The sequence below is a fragment of the Branchiostoma lanceolatum genome, chromosome 17, assembly GCF_035083965.1.
Source record: "Branchiostoma lanceolatum isolate klBraLanc5 chromosome 17, klBraLanc5.hap2, whole genome shotgun sequence".
NCBI classification, from domain to species: domain Eukaryota; kingdom Metazoa; phylum Chordata; class Leptocardii; order Amphioxiformes; family Branchiostomatidae; genus Branchiostoma; species Branchiostoma lanceolatum.
Genome location: NC_089738.1, coordinates 1,389,910 through 1,410,448, shown reverse-complemented (window position 1 = coordinate 1,410,448; position 20,539 = coordinate 1,389,910). Strand labels below are relative to the sequence as shown.

The 20,539-nt window shown below is 43.0% G+C and overlaps 1 protein-coding gene across 3 annotated transcripts in view; it reads right to left on the bottom strand.

Moving 5' to 3' along the window:
* Positions 1-4,016: 4,016 nt before the first annotated feature.
* Positions 4,017-20,539, bottom strand: part of LOC136422557 (alpha-N-acetylneuraminide alpha-2,8-sialyltransferase-like) — a 51,502-nt gene continuing 34,979 nt past the window's right edge. The window contains exons 6-8 of one of the 3 annotated variants that reach the window (XM_066410338.1): positions 13,154-13,246; positions 6,057-6,304; positions 4,017-5,530 (exon numbers count right to left, since the gene is read on the bottom strand). In XM_066410338.1, coding sequence (XP_066266435.1) covers positions 5,313-5,530; positions 6,057-6,304; positions 13,154-13,246 — 559 coding nt within the window. In that variant the 3' untranslated portion in view covers positions 4,017-5,312. Of the gene's footprint in view, positions 5,531-6,056; positions 6,305-13,153; positions 13,247-20,539 lie in introns of those variants that run through there. The other 2 variants (XM_066410339.1, XM_066410340.1) reach the window with 2 other exon arrangements.

Genomic DNA, 20,539 nt, shown 5'->3' with positions numbered 1-20,539 from the left:
GAAATTTTTTTGCAAACAAAATCAATTTGGTTCTTCCATGAAAGTTTCTCGTCTATAATTACGCCTAAAAAACGGGTGTGACTTACTTGATTGATAGCATTGTCATTAATATAGATCCTAGCCTTTCCTTTATCGTATTTCTTGTTCCTTCCTACAAAGATAATAAAATTAGTTTTTTTTACGTTAAGGGACAATTTATTTGCCTTGAACCATTGATTTATCTTATACAATTCATTATTCATAGATGTTACTAACGTGTCAAAATTTTCGTGGGACATAAATAAGTTTGTATCATCTGCAAATAACAGAGCAAATAATTTATTTGATACTGATGCCAAGTCGTTAACATGAATTAAAAACAAGAGGGGACCAAGAATGGATCCTTGTGGTACGCCACATGTTAAGACATTTTGGGAGGAAATATTATTTCTATTAGAGACGAACTGTTTTCTGTTAGTTAAGTAGTCTTTTAGCCAACGAAGGGCAGAGTCGGTAAATCCATAGGTGAATAGTTTGTTGAGAAGTATGTTGTGATCTACTGTATCGAATGCTTTGGAAAGGTCAAGAAATATTCCTATCGTGTATTCGTTATTTTCTAAGGATGTGGTGATTTTGTCAACAAGTTGCAAGAGTGCCATATATGTCGAGTATTTTTTTCGAAATCCATATTGATGCGCATATAATATATTATTGATTTCAAGGTGATTCACAATCCGTTTATAAACTAATTTTTCCAAGATTTTTGAGAAGGCCGGTAAGATTGATATTGGACGATAATTGGTGAAAACACACGGATCTCCGGCTTTGTACTATGGTATAACTTTGGCTACTTTAAGGTCTGCTGGCACTACTCCGTTTCTCAGAGAAGTCTTAAAAACATGTGTTATTGGCTCTAGAATTTCGGGAACAATCTGTTTTAACAGCAAGGCACTTATTTCGTCTTGGCCAGGAGCTGCGTTTTTTAAATTCTTAATTATATCATGGATTTCCGTTGCGGTGGGTTCTTCAAAAGAGCTTATAGGTGGGTACGAATTTAAAAGGTATGACTCGGGAGAAATATCTGTTTTATCAATTTCTTTTGCAAGAGAGGGGCCAATGTTTACAAAAAAAATCATTAAATTTGTCTACTATGGCTTTTGGATCAAATACCTCCAATTCCCCATCAATAAATTTATTCGGAAGAATATTAGTTGCCTTTTTCCTGTTCATAATTTCATTAATTAGTTTCCAGGTTTTTCGTATGTTAGTGGATGCAGCTGTAAATTGGTCTTGGTAATATTTCCTTTTGCAATTACGAATCAGCCTGTTGAATTTGTTTCTGTACGATTTGTAACTATGCAGTTTTGTTGGTGTAGGATTTTTTAAATATTTCTTGTAGAGTCTATTTTTCATTTTAGAGGACTTGCGGAGACCTGTAGTAAACCAAGGCTTGTCGATGCCTAGATTTTGCTTTGCTGTAGAGTTTGATAGGGGGAAACATGTGTCAAAGTGTGAATTAAAAATTTGCATGAAGTCACAATAAGCAGAATTTGCATTTGTGTTGTTTTGTACACAATCCCAAGTTTCCTCGGATAAAACATGTTTAAAACTATCAATATTTTTTCTATTGAATTTCCTGCACTTGCGTTTTTCATATTCAATTTTCTTGTCTCTATTACATACATATTCTGTAATGTGGAATATTGGAAGATGATCAGATATATCTGTAACAAGGAGACCTGATGTGCATGGGCTCGTTAAAGAATTCGTCAATATGTTATCTATCAATGTCGCAGAGGTTTTTGTTATTCTTGATGGTTTAGTGATAGTTGGAAAATAACTACACGAATACAAAGTATTTAGGAAGTCCGCAGTTAATGAGTGATTTTCACTTTTTAGAAGATCAAGATTGAAATCGCCAATCAAATAACAGTTTTTGCCTTCTTTATCGATAGCATCTAAGGTCAGGGTAAGGTCACTTATGAATGTTTTTATATCCGAATTTTGGGGCCGATAAATGCAGCCTATTATAAGGCTCTTTGCCGTTGTCAATGAAGATGCGGGGATTTCTATAAACATTGATTCAATTTGTCCATTTTCTGCTTGTATAGCAAGATCTTTACGTTCTATGAATTGCATGCTCTCGTGTAATAAGATGGACACTCCCCCACCCATTCTGGTTGATCTACAACAATGTATAGAAGTGTACTTAGGTATATCATACAGATGTGAGGTGGAATCTTGTAGCCATGTCTCGGTGAGACCAATGATGGAAAACTCAAGGCGAAGAGTGGACAGATAATGCACGAAATGACCGTGGTTACGTGGGAGGCTTCTAATATTAAGATGTAGAATTGAAAATGTATTCTTGGGTAGTGTATTGCACAAAGTGGAAAACGAGTTTTCTGAGAAGTACTGGCACGAATTGTCTGTAGAGTTTCTTAAAAGATTTACGTCAGGGTCCCAGTTATCTGTATATTTTGTGTTATTTAATAAGAAAGGGTCAAAAATCAAATTGTCATTATCAAAGATGTACTTACCTGAAGTTTGTATTCCTTGTTTTTTGTTTGTTTCAGGGGTAGCCATAGTCATAGATAAAGTATTTGTAATGTAGCGTATATAGTATTCTACAATTATGGCAATTGTATCAGACTTAACTTATTTAAGTTCCGAGGGCAGTTCAGGGATTTCCGTCTTGTCTGGTGTATCTGGAGTCAGATCTTGTACTTCGGCGATCAGGTATTTCTACTCTGTGAGGTTCTCTTGGGGGGTGGATGATGAGCTTGTCGAATTTCAGGTATGCGATGTCTCCTCTTTCTCTGGCCTCTTTCATCTTCGGGATGAGCTCTTTCCTCTTCTGGCGTACCATCTCGGAGAAATCCTCGTTGATGTAGATGTTACTTCCCTTCAAGTACTTAGCTCGCTGGAGATTACCGACGATTGCCGACAGAAAATGGTAACGACTGGATTCTGGGCTCGTCATTGGGTGGTACCAATAAATGAAATACTCCTTTTGTGGTTTGCAATGATGCAAATGTGCTAATATGGGGAAGTAGGGGTGGGTTACGGTACCGGTACAATACCGATATTCCGGTCCGGAAATATCAATGGACCGGATTTTGGACCGTTTAGAAAATTCACAGTACCAGGCTACTAGTAGGTGGTCACATAATAATACATAATAATGTTACCGTTCTAAGAAAATGCAAAACAGCAGATTTAGCGAGACGTGGTTACTTTCTTTAGAATACGTAAGCTGTGAACCATACATGTATCTAGAAAAACTTGAAGGAGTCAACAGACGGCGAGGCGAGTATAGTTAGTTTTGAGACAAAGTGCGATCCTAAAAAAATATATCTTTCCAGACTTGACGTCAGTGATCCGACAATTGCATATACTTGTACTTAAGTAAATTTACGCCGGAAGCAGAAAGGACACCCAAATAAACCTCAAATCAGTTAACTGATATTTGTTTCCTTTTCGTGTAACCTTGGTTGCTTATTTTACTTACTTTTTATCTCCATGAAAAATACTTTTTCATGGGGATATTGTTTTGCGTGCGTTTGCGTGTGTGTTTGCGTGTGTGTATGTTTGTGTCACCGTATGCTTAAAGTCAGCATAGCTGAAGAACGTGTAAATGGATTGTAATGGTATTTGGTATGTGGGTAGTTGTTGGGAGGAGAAAGGTCAAGCTTGATTTTGGGCCCCTGGTATGTGTCACTGGAACTGCAATGGCGTATTTTTGATAATCTTCTAAGGAAAATAGCTGAAGAAAAGAACAACAGATTTTCATGTTATTTGGTATGCAGGTAGGTTGGACAGAGATGTACAAATTGAAGTGCAAATTATGCAAATTGGGACTGAATATGCATAAGTAATGAGGAATATCTACACCTCCATTCTATGCATGTGGTTGGAAGTCACACCTGTCACATCTGTTAGTCTCAAATCAAGGACAAGAATTCCCCAGGTCCCAACAGCTGGTAATGAGGAAAATCTATACCTCCATAATAAAACACATCATACATAAAACCACATTTCATGGAGATTTTTGTTTTATTTTTTTCATGATAAACTAGCAAATACTTTAAACTGCTGAAAACTAGGACTATTTGTTGATCATAATGTCTAGTTGTCAACTATATCTTATCCCAAGAAAGAAAAGGTTTGCTCTGAATCTCTTGTGTAAGGTAAAAGTTACCTTGGGATGAAAAGTTGCATGTTGTTTTACATCTTCGTTTCATTTCTGCACATTAGTGTGCACTGAAATTATCATATCATTCTAATATACAATCTTAACATTATTTGTAAGACTCACAGAGACCTGTACTTGTGTCTTGCTCTTCAAAATATGATGCACTTCTACAATTAGGTTCAGGTCCAGACCTGGACCCGGACCTGGCCCTCTGGACCTGGACTGGACCTGAATTTTCTGTACCGATATCCACCCCTATAAGGAAGTAAATGTCAATTTCATACAGATTGCCTTATCCAGAATACTTCCAGTTTTACCCCCTGAAATCGCGTAGGGCACCTATAAGTGACTCTCCTCAAACACGTGACATACATCTAAACGCCTCTCCAAAAGGACGCCCCTAACCGAAACTAGGTATTAATTTTTGCCCAAGTCGAGTGAGCAAATGAGTGTTAAGTGCCTTTTCCAAGGGCACAACATTAGGGCCTGCCAGGGATTTACTTTGGTATTCTACTTCACTTCCCAGTCCCATAGCTTGACATCCGTTTATTTTCATGATCCCTTGACATCTGTCTTTGTAGGTTACACTAACTGCAGTATTATGTTTTGAGCTATCACAGAATTTATTAGATTTAGAGTTTTCTTGTCTATGCATAAGTGGCCTTATTTACATAATTAGAAATGTAACTAGGCCAAGGAAAAAATATCCGTTTGAAATGTTTCCGGTTACGGTCGTGAAAAGATGAGAGTCGGAAGGTAGAGATTCTCATATTTCTTTCCATTTTACAAAGATTTCGGCCGAAGTGATCCAACAAATGCATTCTAGCAAATAGAAGTGAAATGTATCAGGCACTGGCATTTTCAACATCATATAGCAGTCATACAGATATAAATTGTTACACAAGTCCAAGTATATTGATGAATTACAACGTTAACTGCACGTTCTTATGTAAATTATTCAAAGCCCTCATCTATTAAAAGAGTGTGAAATACGAGAAGTCTGTTTTTAATTTCATCTCTCAGATATTAGATCGAAAATTCTATGTCCGTTGCTAGCGGCGAACAGAAAACACGGCCAGGGATGACAGGATATTGCTAGGGTCGTTCTGGGAGCCAGGAGTCAGTAACTCAGGCAGCATCATGCACAGTTGTCTGTAGTCATGTGCAGGACTCCCTGGTTGTGAAGTCGTTGGTGTTGTTTGAATTCATCTGGAAGTTTGTGAGCCTTGTGCACTGGGTGGTTGTCATAATAATGTTGGGTGAGGTTGTTGCCAAGCCTATCCAAGTGCCAAGGCCAGAATCCATACAGGTGTACTTCCTCACACATACTTAGAGCTGCACTGACCAGAAACAGACCTGAAACAGAACATCAGAAAGTTAATTAATGAATGGAGACCTTTATTGTGCCCATTGCAATGTGTGTAAATACGTATTTAATATCTGTTGTTACCTGTGCTTAGGTAAATACATGTTTACACTCATTGAATTAAGCACGGGTCACACCAAAAAAACGCATATAGAATATTTTTCGGCATTATTCGTATATCTAAAAAGTATATTTCTATCATAATTGTATAACATACAGGCGAATCATAGTGAAATTCTCTTCATCATCTACCTTGACTTTTCCTAAGACGGTATATATACGTAGTTATGTGTCGTGTATTTGCAACCTTCAAATTTCCCTTTTCCTTAGGAATAGATTTCAGTAGTCGATCTAAGTTTTTTCCACCTTCACCAAGAATGTTATGTATCATTGTTTTCTTTTTCTTATTCATGGTTATGTGTAATTTGCCTTTGTTAAAACTTACAGGTATCTTGCGTTATGTTATAATGTCAACAAAACATCGTTGAAAACTTTCTTACACAAATTAGTACAAACCTGTAGATGCTCTCCATGCCTTGACACCCTTCTTTTTCCAGTACCCGTTCATCTTGCCCATGAATACTGGGTTTGCAAAGATTATTTCATTGTTAGATTTAAGTTCCTTCAGTACTTGCTGGGCTTTGAAGGTGTATGATGTACACATCTTGTATGCAAATGGAGTCATCCAAATATAACTTTTCCCGTAAACAGAGACATCTCTGATGAACTGTTCCTTCATTGTTTGGTTCCTTAGATTTTTGTACCTGGAAAAGAATGACAGATAGAAAGATAATGTGTTGGTTTTTTGAATTTTGTTTGTTTGTTTTTTATTTGACACAGGATAAATCAAGAAGGGATGAAAGTTGATAAAATTTAACTGTGACTTTGATGAAGATCAACGTAATGATATGCCATTTAGGACTTAAGTAATTGATGAGGAAAACTTATATTTCAATTGTGCTAAATACTCATTCCATATATAACTTGTTTTGGGAGGAATAGTAATGGCTATGGTGTACAGCGTGCCCAAAGTTGCATACTTAATGAGAAAACTGTATGATACATTTGTGCTCAATGATGGAAATTTCATACTAATGACACGTTGACATGGGAAACATTTACTACAGAAGGGAATCTCAGATTGGTTTCTACATGAAATTGTGCGAATACGCCTGGAATAAACGGATTGTTGGGTATCGTTCGCGCCCTGTATGCTGCTGAATGTAGATGTGCACCTATAAGGCAATATGTGCTCGCAAATACACCAGTCCCCCCAAGAAAAACCGTTTAATTGTGAAGGTTCACTTTTTTCATTGTGTGATGGAGCGAAGGTCACTATACTGATCAGCACGGTTGCATGTTCTAACTGATTGTAAGCGTCTTCACTTTTATCGTTCTGGCACAAAAGGTGAAAATATATATTTCTATGAAAGTTACACCAAAGAGTAACGAGCAAACGATTCGGGCACCCTGATGGCACAATACAGAATGAAAACTATGGAATCTCGTGCGTTTGCGAATTGTCAGCACAACCACACAAAGGCCAAAAGGACATATCTTTGGGTAGAAAATGGAAAAAGGCCCCAACCCCCTGTTTCACAGGTGACAATCTGCATCTATATCTATAAAACCCGTATTACCGTCATTCGGTGTAGCTTCGCAGGCAAGCGGCACGGCAGCAGCTGGTTATTATATAGGGTTAATGACAGAGGTCAGCCATTCAAACAGGGCAAAGAACTATGGGGCACACTAGATGAACTGGACTTGTTTTTCCTGAACTTGAGCCATCTCTGCAAGGGACCACTCCATACCTTTCAAGCTAATGGAGACAAACACTTGTCCACGATAGACCACATCCTCATACATTACTGTCTGTTAACAGAAGCAGTCTCATGCAAAGTGATTGCAGCCTCAACTTATCAGACCATAGCCCCATAGTTGCCTCATTCATCAACAAGCCAAATGAGTTCGAAGAAACAGTGATCAGACCAAAACTCAACTGGCATAGAGATGGAGACCAGACACTCAAAGAGGCTTACAAAAAAGAGTGAGTGAGAGGCTAGAATCAAATAGTGCTCCAGCCACATGGTCAGCAGGGTCCATAGAGAAAGATCTCGATACAATAACAACAATACTGAGAACAACAGGAGAAGAAGTGATACCCGCAAATAAGTGTAAGAAACACCAGAAACCCTACTGGTCACCAACGCAGACAGAAGCGCACCAGCAACAAGTGAGCGCTTGGATGCAATGGAAAGAAGGGGGAAAACCAAGGGAAAAAGAGAACCAACTGTAAAAGGCTTATAAAGAGAGGAAGAACCAGTTCAGGTCAGAACTGAGGAAAGCAAAGCTCTTACAAGAAGCCAAACAGAATGAAGAGCTGGCAGCCCTAGCAGCATCTAACGACAAAGAGTTCTGGAAAAAGATCCGACAGAGAAAGGGCAGAACCAACAGGCCGCAAGCAGTAAAAGTAGGGGAACAAGTCATCAACAATCCCAGTCAAGTGAGAGAAACTTGGGCAAGACACTATGAGATACTGGGCAACGAACAAGAAGAGGAAGCCATGCACTTTGATGAAATACACAAGAACCAAATCACAGAAGAGGTAGCCAAGATGGAAGAAGAAAGCTACAGCAACCTTGGAGGGATACTGGAAGAACCCTTCTCCCCACAAGAGGTAGCCTCTGTTTGCAAGGGTTTAAAGAATGGAAAGAGTGGAGGCAAAGATGGCCTGGTATACTATTCTCCAAGCAGAGTCTTCGATCGAGAGGGGTAGTTTTGTCTGGGATATTTAACGGTCCTCTCCTGTGAATCCCGGACAAAACTACCCCTCTCAATCGAAGACTCTGCTTGGAGAATATGGCATATGAGCACATCAAGTATGGAGGTGAGGCATTGTGGGCCCGCCAGTTTGACATTGCTGTTCAATGCAATAAGAGAGAAGGAACACATCTCAGAGGGCTTTAAAAAGGACTGAAGATACCCCTCCTTAAGCAAGGCAAAACCAACAAAACAGACATGGACTCACACCGGGGTGTCACGCTGTTACATGTCATTACCAAAGTGTGGGAGAGGACATTGTTTAATGGATGGAGTCCTTGGCTCCATGATAGAGGATACCTCACCAACTCCAGAGTGGGGAACAAGTCGGATGCAGCAACATCACTTCCGCTTTCATCGTGAGAGAAGTGACCAACCACTACATGGAAAGAGGGAGCTTAGTATACGGTTGCTTCCTTGATACGAAGAAAGCTTACGACACAGTCTTGCTGGAGGGAATGTTGTTTAAAATGTACAAGAAAGGAGTAAATGGCAGATTATGGAGACTCCTCAAGCTCATGCATACGGGTTGTACATATTCTGTCCTGCTGAATGGAGATGCTTTCAGAGAATTCAGCGATTCAAGAGGTGTGAATCAAGGTGTATTGTCCCTTACCTGCTACCTACTAGCAACAAATGATGTGCACTACGGTCGGGTGGAGTGAACATAGAAGGGATCAGTTGTGCTTCGCCTGCCTTAGCGGATGACATATGTCTGCTGGCGAGCACACAGGCAGGTCTACAGAGAATGATCAACACTATGGGACATTATGGAAAAATATGGAGATTTGAATTTGCACCAGGAAAAAGTAAATGCATCATCTTTGGGCAGACAACTAGCAGCCAAAATGTGGCCAGTGATACAACCACATGGAAAATGGGAACAAGTTCTATACCAGAGACAGCTGCAGTAACGCATGTTGGGGTACAACGCTCTGCCAACATGTTATCTAAAGAACCCATTGAGGGGGCATGCAGAAAAGGGAAGGGAAAGATTAGTGCGATTTTGACAACAGGCTCTGAAGGACAACATCCCAACCATTTTATCTACAAGACCCTGTACAACACATTGGTCATTCCCAGCATGCTGCATGGGTGCGAGTTTTGGGACCCTTCAAGCAGCGATCTACTTAAACTAGAGAGAGTGCACAGAAGGGGAGCAAAAAACATGCAAGGCATGCACTTTCAGACAGAGACGACAGCGTGTCTTAGTACAATTGGAATGACAAGTCTCAAGTCAATCCTGGACAAAGCTCGTCAGTCTGCAAAACACTGTACTTGCAAAGAGAGTGTTCCTCTTCAGGCTGTACTCCTACATCCTAGCAAATCCTAGCAGTAAGACAAGAGGATTTGTGAACGAGTGTTTTGAAGTTGCTAAGGAATATGGCCTGGTGGAGTGGCTGGAAGGATACTGGTTGACAACAAACTTCCCTACAGTAAATGCATGGAAACATCTGGTGAAGACGACAATACGGACACAAGAGAATGAGAGGTGGAGGGCAAGCACTGCGTCCGAAACCAACTGCCACCAGACAAACGACAAACCCCACAAGTTATGGACACTAGCAAGACAACGACCAGAGTACCAGAGAGACCTTAAGAACCTCATACTCCTCAGTACCATCCCAACCAGACACACCGTAAAACATGTCCAACCTGCCACAACCCTACAGAAGACTTGGTCGGTCATCTAGTCACCAGATGTTCCACTTTTAACCACTTACGACAAACCCTGGCAGAAGAAATAGCAAACATCCTGGGAGTAAGAGTCATGGTAAAAGTGTACGAGCAACCAGACGAGAGATTCACAGAGGTCATGCCGGGTGCCGAGATAGTGAAAGAAGTTGTAGAACCAGCTGTGTGGAGCGCCTTCATCACAACAACGACCAGATTGCTCCGCCCTCTGGCAGCCATGGCATTAAAGCACGCCACCTGGAAAGAGAGGCAAAACTGCAGCACGGGGGAAGGAGAATAGAGCACACAAGAGCTGAGTACATACAAGGTATGTAAGTACATACGGGAGAAGAAGAAAGAGCTGAAAAGAGCTGGACTTTAACTACCCCCAACAAAGGCTACAACACAGCTTAGGCAGAAGCTAGGCTGCGAGTTAACCACGCGAGCTGTGGAGAACGGAGCTGTAAGGATTCACAAGGAGTTGTAGGGAATGATGCAGAAAGGGACACTGAGAGTGAAACACTAAAGAACGTTGGAGAACTCTGAGAGCTATTTGTACAATGCACAGAAAGAAATAGAGACGGGAAAAGACTGTTTTTATAGATATGATGTGATAGATCTAATCGAATGATTTTTTAATGTCCCAATGCGGCAATGGTCATCAGTAGACTAGACGTGTGGGGCATGGGATACCCCTGGCAGTTTCGTTCATCTGCCCTCCGAGAGATTGTAAATATGAGTACGAAATGACAGCAATATAAGAATAAAATTTATTTTATAAAACAGGATCGCTATGTACCACATGTTAAGTATCATGGCGCCCCCTTTGTAAATATTTCAGCTATGCAATGCTCTCCCAAGGGAGGAATAAAGTACAAGAAAGAAAGAATGAATGAATGAATGAATGAATGAATGAATGAAGACCTTAATTGCACATTTTTGCCACACTGGGCTAAGTACATGTAACATTGAAACATGTTGAACAGATACAGTTCACTGATACAAGATAGAAATTATCAAAGCGATCGCGAGTTTACCGCTTGAAGGCTATTGGGCTCACGCGCGTCCCACATTAATTATAACGAAAACATTGCTTCTGTATTTCGGTGATCAAATAACAATTATACATATCATATAGGTATTACAATAGAGGGTGCGGGGGATATAATGATCGAATTACAATAGGGCTCTATGCAGATTTGCTAACGCGCTAAAAATTTGAACAGGAACCAAATTTCAGAGTATACCGTACACTCCGAGAGGTATAAGAAATAAGCAGCAATTTCGAGGTCGTTTGCCAGTGAAAAGATCCCCGCTGCTAATTGAAAAGAGAACGGACAGTCGGAGGAATTCAAAGGCCAAATTTACCAAAATCCACGCTACCAGAATGTTGGAATTTATATTGCAGACTATGCCTTTTTTCCACCAAAACTCATCTTTAAGATCTTCATGTGAGCCAAAGGTTAAAGGGTAATTGTATCGTCGTGGAAGATGTCATTGTTTGAGGACAAGTTACATGTACAGACACCCGGGAACTCATTTGCCTACGGGCAATTATAAATCTTATTTCCTTGTTGAATTTGAAAATGTTGAGGTACTGAACAAACGAACCAATACTATCTTTAAAACACTTAATTTGGCACGATTCACGTGCACAGAAACACCCTAATGACGGCAACAAAATAAGGCGTAAACAGAATTTTCAGGGCCGCGCCACCAAAATCACTTTCAAAATCTAATCCAGTTGCGTGGGTAATCATATTTGGCGTATATTATTACCTGGATTACCTTATTACATTCATCAATAAAGCAACGTGGTCATTGTCTATTTTCAATGAATCACAAAAGTAAAGAAAGTAAGTGATCCTGCTTGCTGTATTCCTTACGCCTGACACTGACCTCAGCACTGGTTGGAAAAACGTTCCAGTGGTGAAAACACTTATTATTAATAAGCACTCGTTTTCCGGTGCCGAGGTTTTTTCAGCACTCGTTTTCCAGTGCTGAATTTTTGTCAGCACTCGTTTTCCAGTGCTGAATTTTTGTCAGCACTCGTTTTCCAGTGCTGACTTGTCCCCGTTTTCCAGTGCTGAAGGCGTGGCTTTTGTACATCAGCACTCGGCTCAAGTGCTGACGGCGGTTTCAGCACTGGGTAACCAGTGCTAAATGGCATATCTTCATCTTCATTGAGGATAACCTCTAAAAACCCCTGAAGGGGTATCACTGAGGGGGGTATATGACATGATCCCTCGTTTTCCAGTGCTGAATTTTTGTCAGCACTCGTTTTCCAGTGCTGACTTGTCCCCGTTTTCCAGTGCTGAAGGCGTGGCTTTTGTACATCAGCACTCGGCTCAAGTGCTGACGGCGGTTTCAGCACTGGGTAACCAGTGCTAAATGGCATATCTTCATCTTCATTGAGGATAACCTCTAAAAACCCCTGAAGGGGTATCACTGAGGGGGGTATATGACATGACCTACTGCCGCTCCGTCGCGCTTTCAGCACTGGTAACCAATCGAGTGACTGGACAACGAACACTGGAATCCCAGTGCTAAAACACAGCCATTCAGCACTCAGCATTCAAACGAGTGTTTAATCTTCTTCAGCACTGGAAAACGAGAGCTGAACTTTCTTCAGCACTGGAAAACGAGTGCTGAACTTTCCTCAGCACTGGAGTACCAAATATATCATCTCATGCCAAAATACAGCAAGCTCAATGTTTACTCATCAAAGCATAGTGTGATCCGGTAGATTTCACCCTCCTTTATGGGTATTCCGGTAAAAAAGCGGACCCGTTTAAGCTGCCATGGTGGTGGTATATGTCATCAGCCCCCCAACATGAGGCTCAATCTCAGATTTGGCCAGCTCTTACGGGCTCATGTTTATGAACAAACACACTAAAGGACACAGTTCAAGCTCACCTAGCCTCATCTAAAACGATAGGGATAGAACCAAATTGTTATCAACCGTGAGAAGATAGTGAGAGAAATGAAAGCGCAGAGCGACTAGTCGGCTGTTCTACCCTGAAAAACATCCCAGACAAATAAAAAAAGTAAGCTTTGTCATCTCAACGTACTATAGAATTTCTGAGAAGTTTTGCAGATAGTTAATTGATAACGCTTACTTATCTCGAATGATAGTTGGGTTTGCAGTGATAAGGTCAGTCTTACTTCCAACTTCAGCGATGTGGTTTCCATCAATTGGGGCCATATTGCAACTGTGAATAAGAACAAATCGGAGTTAAATGTACTTATCAAGTGGTTTTCTGCAACATCAGAAGAGTTTCTGCTTTCTCATTTTTTAGCAAAAAATCACAACAAAACTTAATTTTTGGCTGTGCAATCCTAATATTTAAATTCGGATACGATACAGATACTATAACGTTTACAAATTAATTTTGCAGTCCTAACTGATTTAAACGATATCTATGCGTGTATTAGCTCTATCTGTGGTAATAAAAACCTCATATGACAATTAGGGCTCGGTCACATTCTCTTATGTCATGGAACGATTTTGATATCAGCCGCCACGCTGGCTTTTTTATTTGGAGTTCGAATTGATCCGCGATCCTTAGCAACGCCGTTACTAAGGAAACCCTTGTCGCACGACAGTTGGATGAAATTTCATCCGAGTTTAAGAGCTGCGTTAAACCTGATTGGTGGCCTTTTTACCAAGATTGCGTTATATGTGCCGGATGGGAATACCATGCGCTCTCGATGCGTACCATTTTTGTTGGGTTCTACAAGGATTTTATCTAGTACCATGATCATATTTGGAACACAGTGAAATAAGCAAAATGGCAGCGGCGTGAAGAGTTAAATGTTGGACGATTTTCAGTTTGGGGGCATCTGCATGGTGCCCTCGAGTCAATGAAAAGTGAATCATTGAATCTTCGACTTTGGCTATTGTGAAATTGAAATCTTGTTGGTATGAAATATCTGGGAAGGTTTGTAAGTGCAAGTCTACCGGGATAAAATTTTCAACTGTTTTACGCATAGAGGCTGTAGTTGATATCAGTCGACTTTTTGACGCAAGTCACGGTAATGATATCAGTCACTCTCACTCTCTCCCATAGCTTAGTCAGCCGTAGGGGCAGCATAGCGTTCAATAAATGTTCTCCGCTGCTGGCCATCTGGTTGGCTGTATGACCGGTCCTATCCTTCAGGTCCGTGATCCATGACCGACGGGAACGTCCCCGCGGCCATGCGCCTTCCTCTTTTCCAACAGTGTGTGAAAGTGTGCCTTTCGCCCCAGACACATACCCGAACCACTGCAGTTTTTTAACTTTTTAACTAGGGACAAGAAACTGTCAAGTGGGCCTTGCAGAGTGTAGATGCGTTTTTTTACTTCTTTGTTCGTGGTATGCGATGTCCAGTGCACCTGTAGCATCCAGCAAGTCCACGTCGTCAGCAAATTGGAGATGAGTTATGGTACGTCCTGCAAGTTTGATGGGTGACACCTTTGGTGCTAGGGCTTCCCTCATAATGTTCTCCAGAAATATGTTGCAGAGTGTAAGCGAAAGGAGACAACCCTGGCGGACTCCCACTGATGTAGGGAAGCATCACTGCCGACAGACCGCCCTGCCATACTCTGTCAAAACACTTCTTGTAGTCAACATAAGTGTGGTACACCGGTTTCCCGAGCTCTCAGTACTTCTCACAGATCAGACGAAGGTTGAAGATCTGTTCGGCACAGGACCTGCCTTTCCTGAATCCGGCTTGGTCTTCAGCGAGTATCTGCTCGGCCTGTGGCTGGAGCCGGTTCAAAATGACCTTCAGGCTTATGGTGCGATAGTTCTGGCATTTCTTTAACCTGCCCTTCTTCGGGACTGGAATAACTACGGAATTTGTCCAGGCCTCGGCCCACTTGCCGGTTTTAAATACATGGTTAAAGATTCTTGTATACAGTTTGTCCACTGGCTCTCCTCCTGCTTTGAGTAGTTCTGTCTATACCAGGTGACTTTCCCAGTTTTAAGGCTTTGATTGCTGCTACTACCTCTGACTCAAGAATGTCTGGAGCGTCATCTTATTGCAGTTGACAGGTCGTTGGTTTTAATTCTTCCAGTACATCTTCTTCTGCTGTCAGTTGGTAGTTACGTTTGTGTTGCGAGAAGGTGTTAGCGAGGGCTAACCTATGGTACCTGGCAAACTCTAACAGCCAAATTCCCCTTTCATTTGTCTTGCCCAAGCCATGTTTACCAACTATGCCATGCCAATCCTTGTGAGCATCAGTCCCTATTTTGGCATTCCAGTCTCCGAGCAGTATAGTTATGTCCTTCTTCGGCACTCTTTACATGACAGCTGTAAGATCATCATAAAAATCATCTAAGTCATTATCAGAAGCTTCGGTTGTTGGTGCATATGCCTGCATGACTGTAATGTTAAAAGGTTTGGCATTCAAGCGAAGAGACATCACCACTCAGTACCACTGTAGTAGAGCATGTGACCTTCATTTGTAGTTATTTTCCCGGTACCTGTGTGTCTTGCTTCTGCAATGCCTAGAATATCGCACGAGTGATTATTGAGCTCCAGCTGTTGTATTTTTCCTTGAGCATTAAGTGTTCTTTCATTCCATGTTCCAATTCCTAAACTGTTCCTACGCAGCTGTAGTTTCTTTCCGGTAGCGGATTTTGCGCCTTCATTCTGGTTGCCAGTAGTGGTCTTCCCTCTGTTGATCCTCATTCTGACTCAACGGGCAATAAGGTGGTCCTAGGTGGTGCCTATCTCCTCTCCAAGGCTGCGAGGCCTGATGTCATGATGGTGGGGAAGATTAATGTCCAAAGAAAAGTAAACTCAATATCAAAAGCATCGGTTCCACTCCCCAAGCCGGGTATGGGGTGAGAAGGGGTGGAGTGAGGTGGACACTGTTGTTGAAAACATTACTATCTAACAGAAACCAATTTCTCCGCACAAGATCCGACGGCAGGCTCTTCAACCTCAACCGCCTCAAGGCCAAAACAAAGGTTAGGGAAGCTCTGATCAGAGATCTACTGTTCGCTTATGACGTCGGACTTGCAGCTCACACAGAGCATGGACTCCAGTCCTTGATGGATCGCTTCTCCAAGGGCATGCCAGGACTTTGGTCTGATCATCAGCCTGAAGAGGACAGAAGTGCTGCCGGGCCCGGATGTAGAAGCACCTCCAGCCATCACCATCGGTGAGTATGAACTGAAGGCTGTGAACCACTTCACATACCTCGGATCCACGGCGAGCAGCAATCTTTCCTTGGACAAGGAGATCGACAAGAGGATTGGAAAGTCAGCAACTACACTCGCCCGTCTCACCACTCGAGTGTGGGAAAACCCCAAACTCTCTGTCAAGACAAAGATGGCCGTTTACAACGCATGCGTTCTCAGCACACTTCTCTATGGGAGTGAAACGTGGTCGACCTATGCCAAGCAGGAGAATAAGCTAAACGCCTTTCACATGAGGTGTATGCGCCGTATACTTGGCATATCATGGACGGACAAAGTGACCAACACAGAAGTCCTGTCCCGCGCCGGCCTCTCCACCATGTTCACCCTGCTCAGCCAGCGCAGACTTCGCTGGCTAGGCCACGTCCGTCGCATGGAGGATGGCCGAATCCCCAAAGACCTTCTCTACGGAGAACTGATCTCAGGAAAGAGACGTACCGGGAGGCCACAGCTGCGTTTCAAAGATGTCTGCAAGAGGGACTTGAGGGCTCTAGATATTGATACGGAGCACTGGGAGGACCTTGCAAGTGACCGTTCCAGGTGGAGAGGCACACTGTCCAGACAGCTCAAATCAGGAGAAGCCAGACTGATACACAGCGCAGAGGAAAAGCGGATCCGCAGAAAAGAGCTTTGCAACAGAACTGAGTCAGCTTACAGATGTGATTTTTGTGGCAGAGACTGCCATTCTCGTATAGGGCTGTTTAGCCACAGTCGATGCTGTAGGGCTGTTGTGAATTAGGATTTTACCATGGTCAATACTGACCGACGGAGGCCATGTATATCGGGGCTTCTGCATGTCGCCCTCAAAATTTATGATAAGTCATATACCGACAGAAACTAAAAAGTTTGCCCTTTCTTACGCACTAGATTTCCTGTTGCTTTGAAATCTACAACTAGGTTAAAAACATGAGGGGAATCTACACGAAAATCACATGCTTTCGGGTCGTTGACACGAAAGCGATAAACCATCGGTTCAAAAATCTATCGGAGTAAACCATTAGACTGAAATACTGCAACTAACTTGAAATCAGGAAGATAAACGGCTATATACTTCAGTAAAAAGCTTTCTTTTAAGGAGTGTTGTCGCCCGGAATCATGGAACGGACACTTCGGAAGGAAAATGAAACTGCCTTGAACTCCCGACGACGACGCGGCTTGGCGGCTATTTGATGCTTGTCGCTGAATGGATATTTTTGCAAAGACTGTCTTTTTTCTTAACAAGTGGGCTGAATTTTGAACGGCACATAACGCTAGGAACCATTCATTCGACACCCTTTTAATTCGACACTTTTAAGTATTGGCTTGCCAATCAAGATTCAGCAGGTTGATGCAAAAACTGTTAATTGCATTCCAATACGAGTTAAGTACTGATGTCAAAAAGGTACAGTCGTAAGTTCATGAAGATCAAACTTTGCAATGACGAGGTCGTCAATTTACTAACCGGTTGTTTTAACGTTACGTATGTCATGGGAGAGGGAGCAGCGGCAACACACCGTCATAATGTCGACATTTTCTTCTTCATATCATCACATTACATATCTATACTTGTATCGATCAAAAGAGGAATAAACAATATGTCCGTCAATAACAGCAAATAAGTCTAGTTTTGTCCTTGATCCAAACAAAGCGCGAATTATCCAGAGGCTTTGCGATCGCGTCAACAATCTTCGGAAACCGCCATTTTGAATATTCCCAGAATCATACGGGTGATCACGTGAGCAATAGCAGACGATGCAGATCATTAATATTTATTCATTTATTCATTTTCCCCCTTTCCTGTCTTGGATTATTAAATAGACATGTCCAACAAGTGTTTACAGGTCATCAGCAATTTGAAATAGTAACCGACGTCAACAAATTAACTACTCTTTCTATTTTCCCCTATTTTCAAATGTAAAAGTCCGGAGCCACGTGCAAGCTAGTGCAAACAGGTATTGAAGACCATACCAACCGTCTCACTACGGGTTTAGCATGCTAATGACAAGGTTATGATGTTCGTCCATCGTAGTCGATGAGAACCTCGACTTCAGTCGTCTTTGTGGGTGCGGGCGTGGCTGATCAGGCCGATTCTAGCACGGAACCACCGGCCGCAGGTGCTGCACTGTAGGCTGGGCTGTGCAGGATTTTCGTCCCTCACCTTCCGTGCCTCCCGCTTGCTGGCAGCCAGGGTGCTTCGGCGGGTCTCGGCGAGCTGTGCACCCAGGTGCACAGCCCCGCGCCACTGGGGCCGGTCAGCTGCGATGACTTCCCAGCTATCCACTGGGATGCTAAGGCTCTTCAGTGTAGCTTTGAGGTTGTCCTTGTATCTGAGTTTGGGGCGACCTAGAGGTCGTTTCCCTACAGCAAGCTCCCCATACAGTAGGACTTTGGGGATACGTTGGTCATCCATACGTCGGACGTGCCCTGCCCATCTGGCTCGGGCCTTCTCCAGGAGGGTGTGTACGCTGAGCATCTTCGCACGGGTAAGTACCTCTGTGTCAGGGATGTGATCCTGCCAGCGGATTCTCATCAATCTGCGTAAACATGTTGTATGGAAGTGGTTCAGCTGTCGGGCGTGCCTGCTGTACACTGTCCAAGTCTCACAGGCGTAGAGAAGTGTTGTGACGACGACTGCCTGGTACACCTTGAGCTTAGTGCTGAGACTGATGCCCCTTCTCTCCCAAACAGTTCGTCGTAGTCTCCCGAAGGCACTGCTGGCCTTGGCAATCCGGCAGTTCACTTCTTCATCTATGTTCGAGTGTCGTGACATGGTGCTGCCCAGATAAGTAAACTTGTCTACTGGTTTAAGGACTTGGCCATGAACTGTGATGCTGGGCTGCTTGTAGGTCTTGCCAGGACGTGGTTGGAACATGACTTCAGTCTTCTCAGTGCTGATTGTGAGGCCGAAGTTGTCGCAGGCCCCAGAGAACCTGTCCGTTGAGGACTGCATTTCCTGCTCACTTGTAGCGTTGAGGGCGCAGTCATCTGCAAAGAGGAAGTCTCTGATGACTGTCTGCTTCACCTTGGTTAAGGCAAGTAGTCGACGCTGGTTGAGGAGCTTCCCATCAGTCCTGTACTTGATACCTATTCCTTCCTCACTGTCCTGGAAGGCGTCGGTGAGCATGGCTGTGAAGACTATGCTGAAGAGTGTTGGCGCCAGGACACATCCTTGTTTAACTCCGTTAGTCACTGGGAAGGCTGTGGATGTTTCACCATCGTCCTGGACATGGGCTGTCATACCCTCGTGGAACTGACGTATCATGGAGATGAAGTGTTCTGGACATCCGAACTTGGCCATGATTCTCCATAGGCCGTCTCTACTCACCGTATCGAATGCTGTAGTAAGATCGATAAAGGTGATAAACAGGTCCCTATGTTGTTCTTGACATTTTTCTTGTAGCTGTCTGGCTGCGAAGACCATGTCGGCTGTACCTCTACCGGCTCGAAAGCCACACTGGCTCTCAGGGAGATGTCCTTGTTCAAGGTGCCTGATAAGTCGGTTGAGAAGAACTCTTGCTAAGATCTTTCCAGCTATAGACAGGAGTGAGATGCCTCTGTGACTGTCACATGACTGGCGGTTCCCTTTTCTTTTGTAGAGGTGAATGATGGATGCGTCCTTGAAGTCTTGGGGGATGGCGCCTTTCTGCCACATGGACTGGAAGATGTCCGTGAGCTTCTGTGCGAGTGCAGGCCCTCCAGACTTGTAAACCTCAGCTGGTATGCCGTCAAGGCCAGGTGCTTTACCACTAGACATCTGGGTGATGGCCTTTGTGGTCTCACAGAGGGAGGGTAGTGCATCTAGCTCCTCGTTGACTGGGATCTGTGGGAGACGACTAATAGCTTCATTGTTGATGGTGGATGGACGGTTTAGGACAGCTTCAAAGTGTTCTGCCCATCGCTCAAGGATCTTGGCTCTGTCGGTGATGAGGGTCCTTCCATCGGCACTAAGAAGAGGGAAGGAGCTGGAGCGCTGGGGTCCGTAGAGCGCCCTTATTGCGTCATAGAACCTCTTGGAGTCTTTTCTGTCAGCGAAGGATTGGATTTCATCCGCCTTCTTGCTGAGCCAGTCCTCCTGCATCTTCCTGAGACGTTGCTGGCATTCCCGACGGATGTTCTTGAATGCTGCTTTCTTGCCATTAGATGCAGGGTCGTTCATAGTGAGCCTGTGTAGGCGGTGCTTTTCAGCCAGGAGAGATGAGATCTGAGCATCGTTCTCGTCAAACCAGTCCTGGTTTCTACGCTTTGTTGAGCCAAGGTGCTGAAAGGCTGTTGTGTAGACTGTCTTCTTTAGAGTAGACCAGTCGTCCTCCACAGAAGCCTCTCCTATGTGAAGGTCCT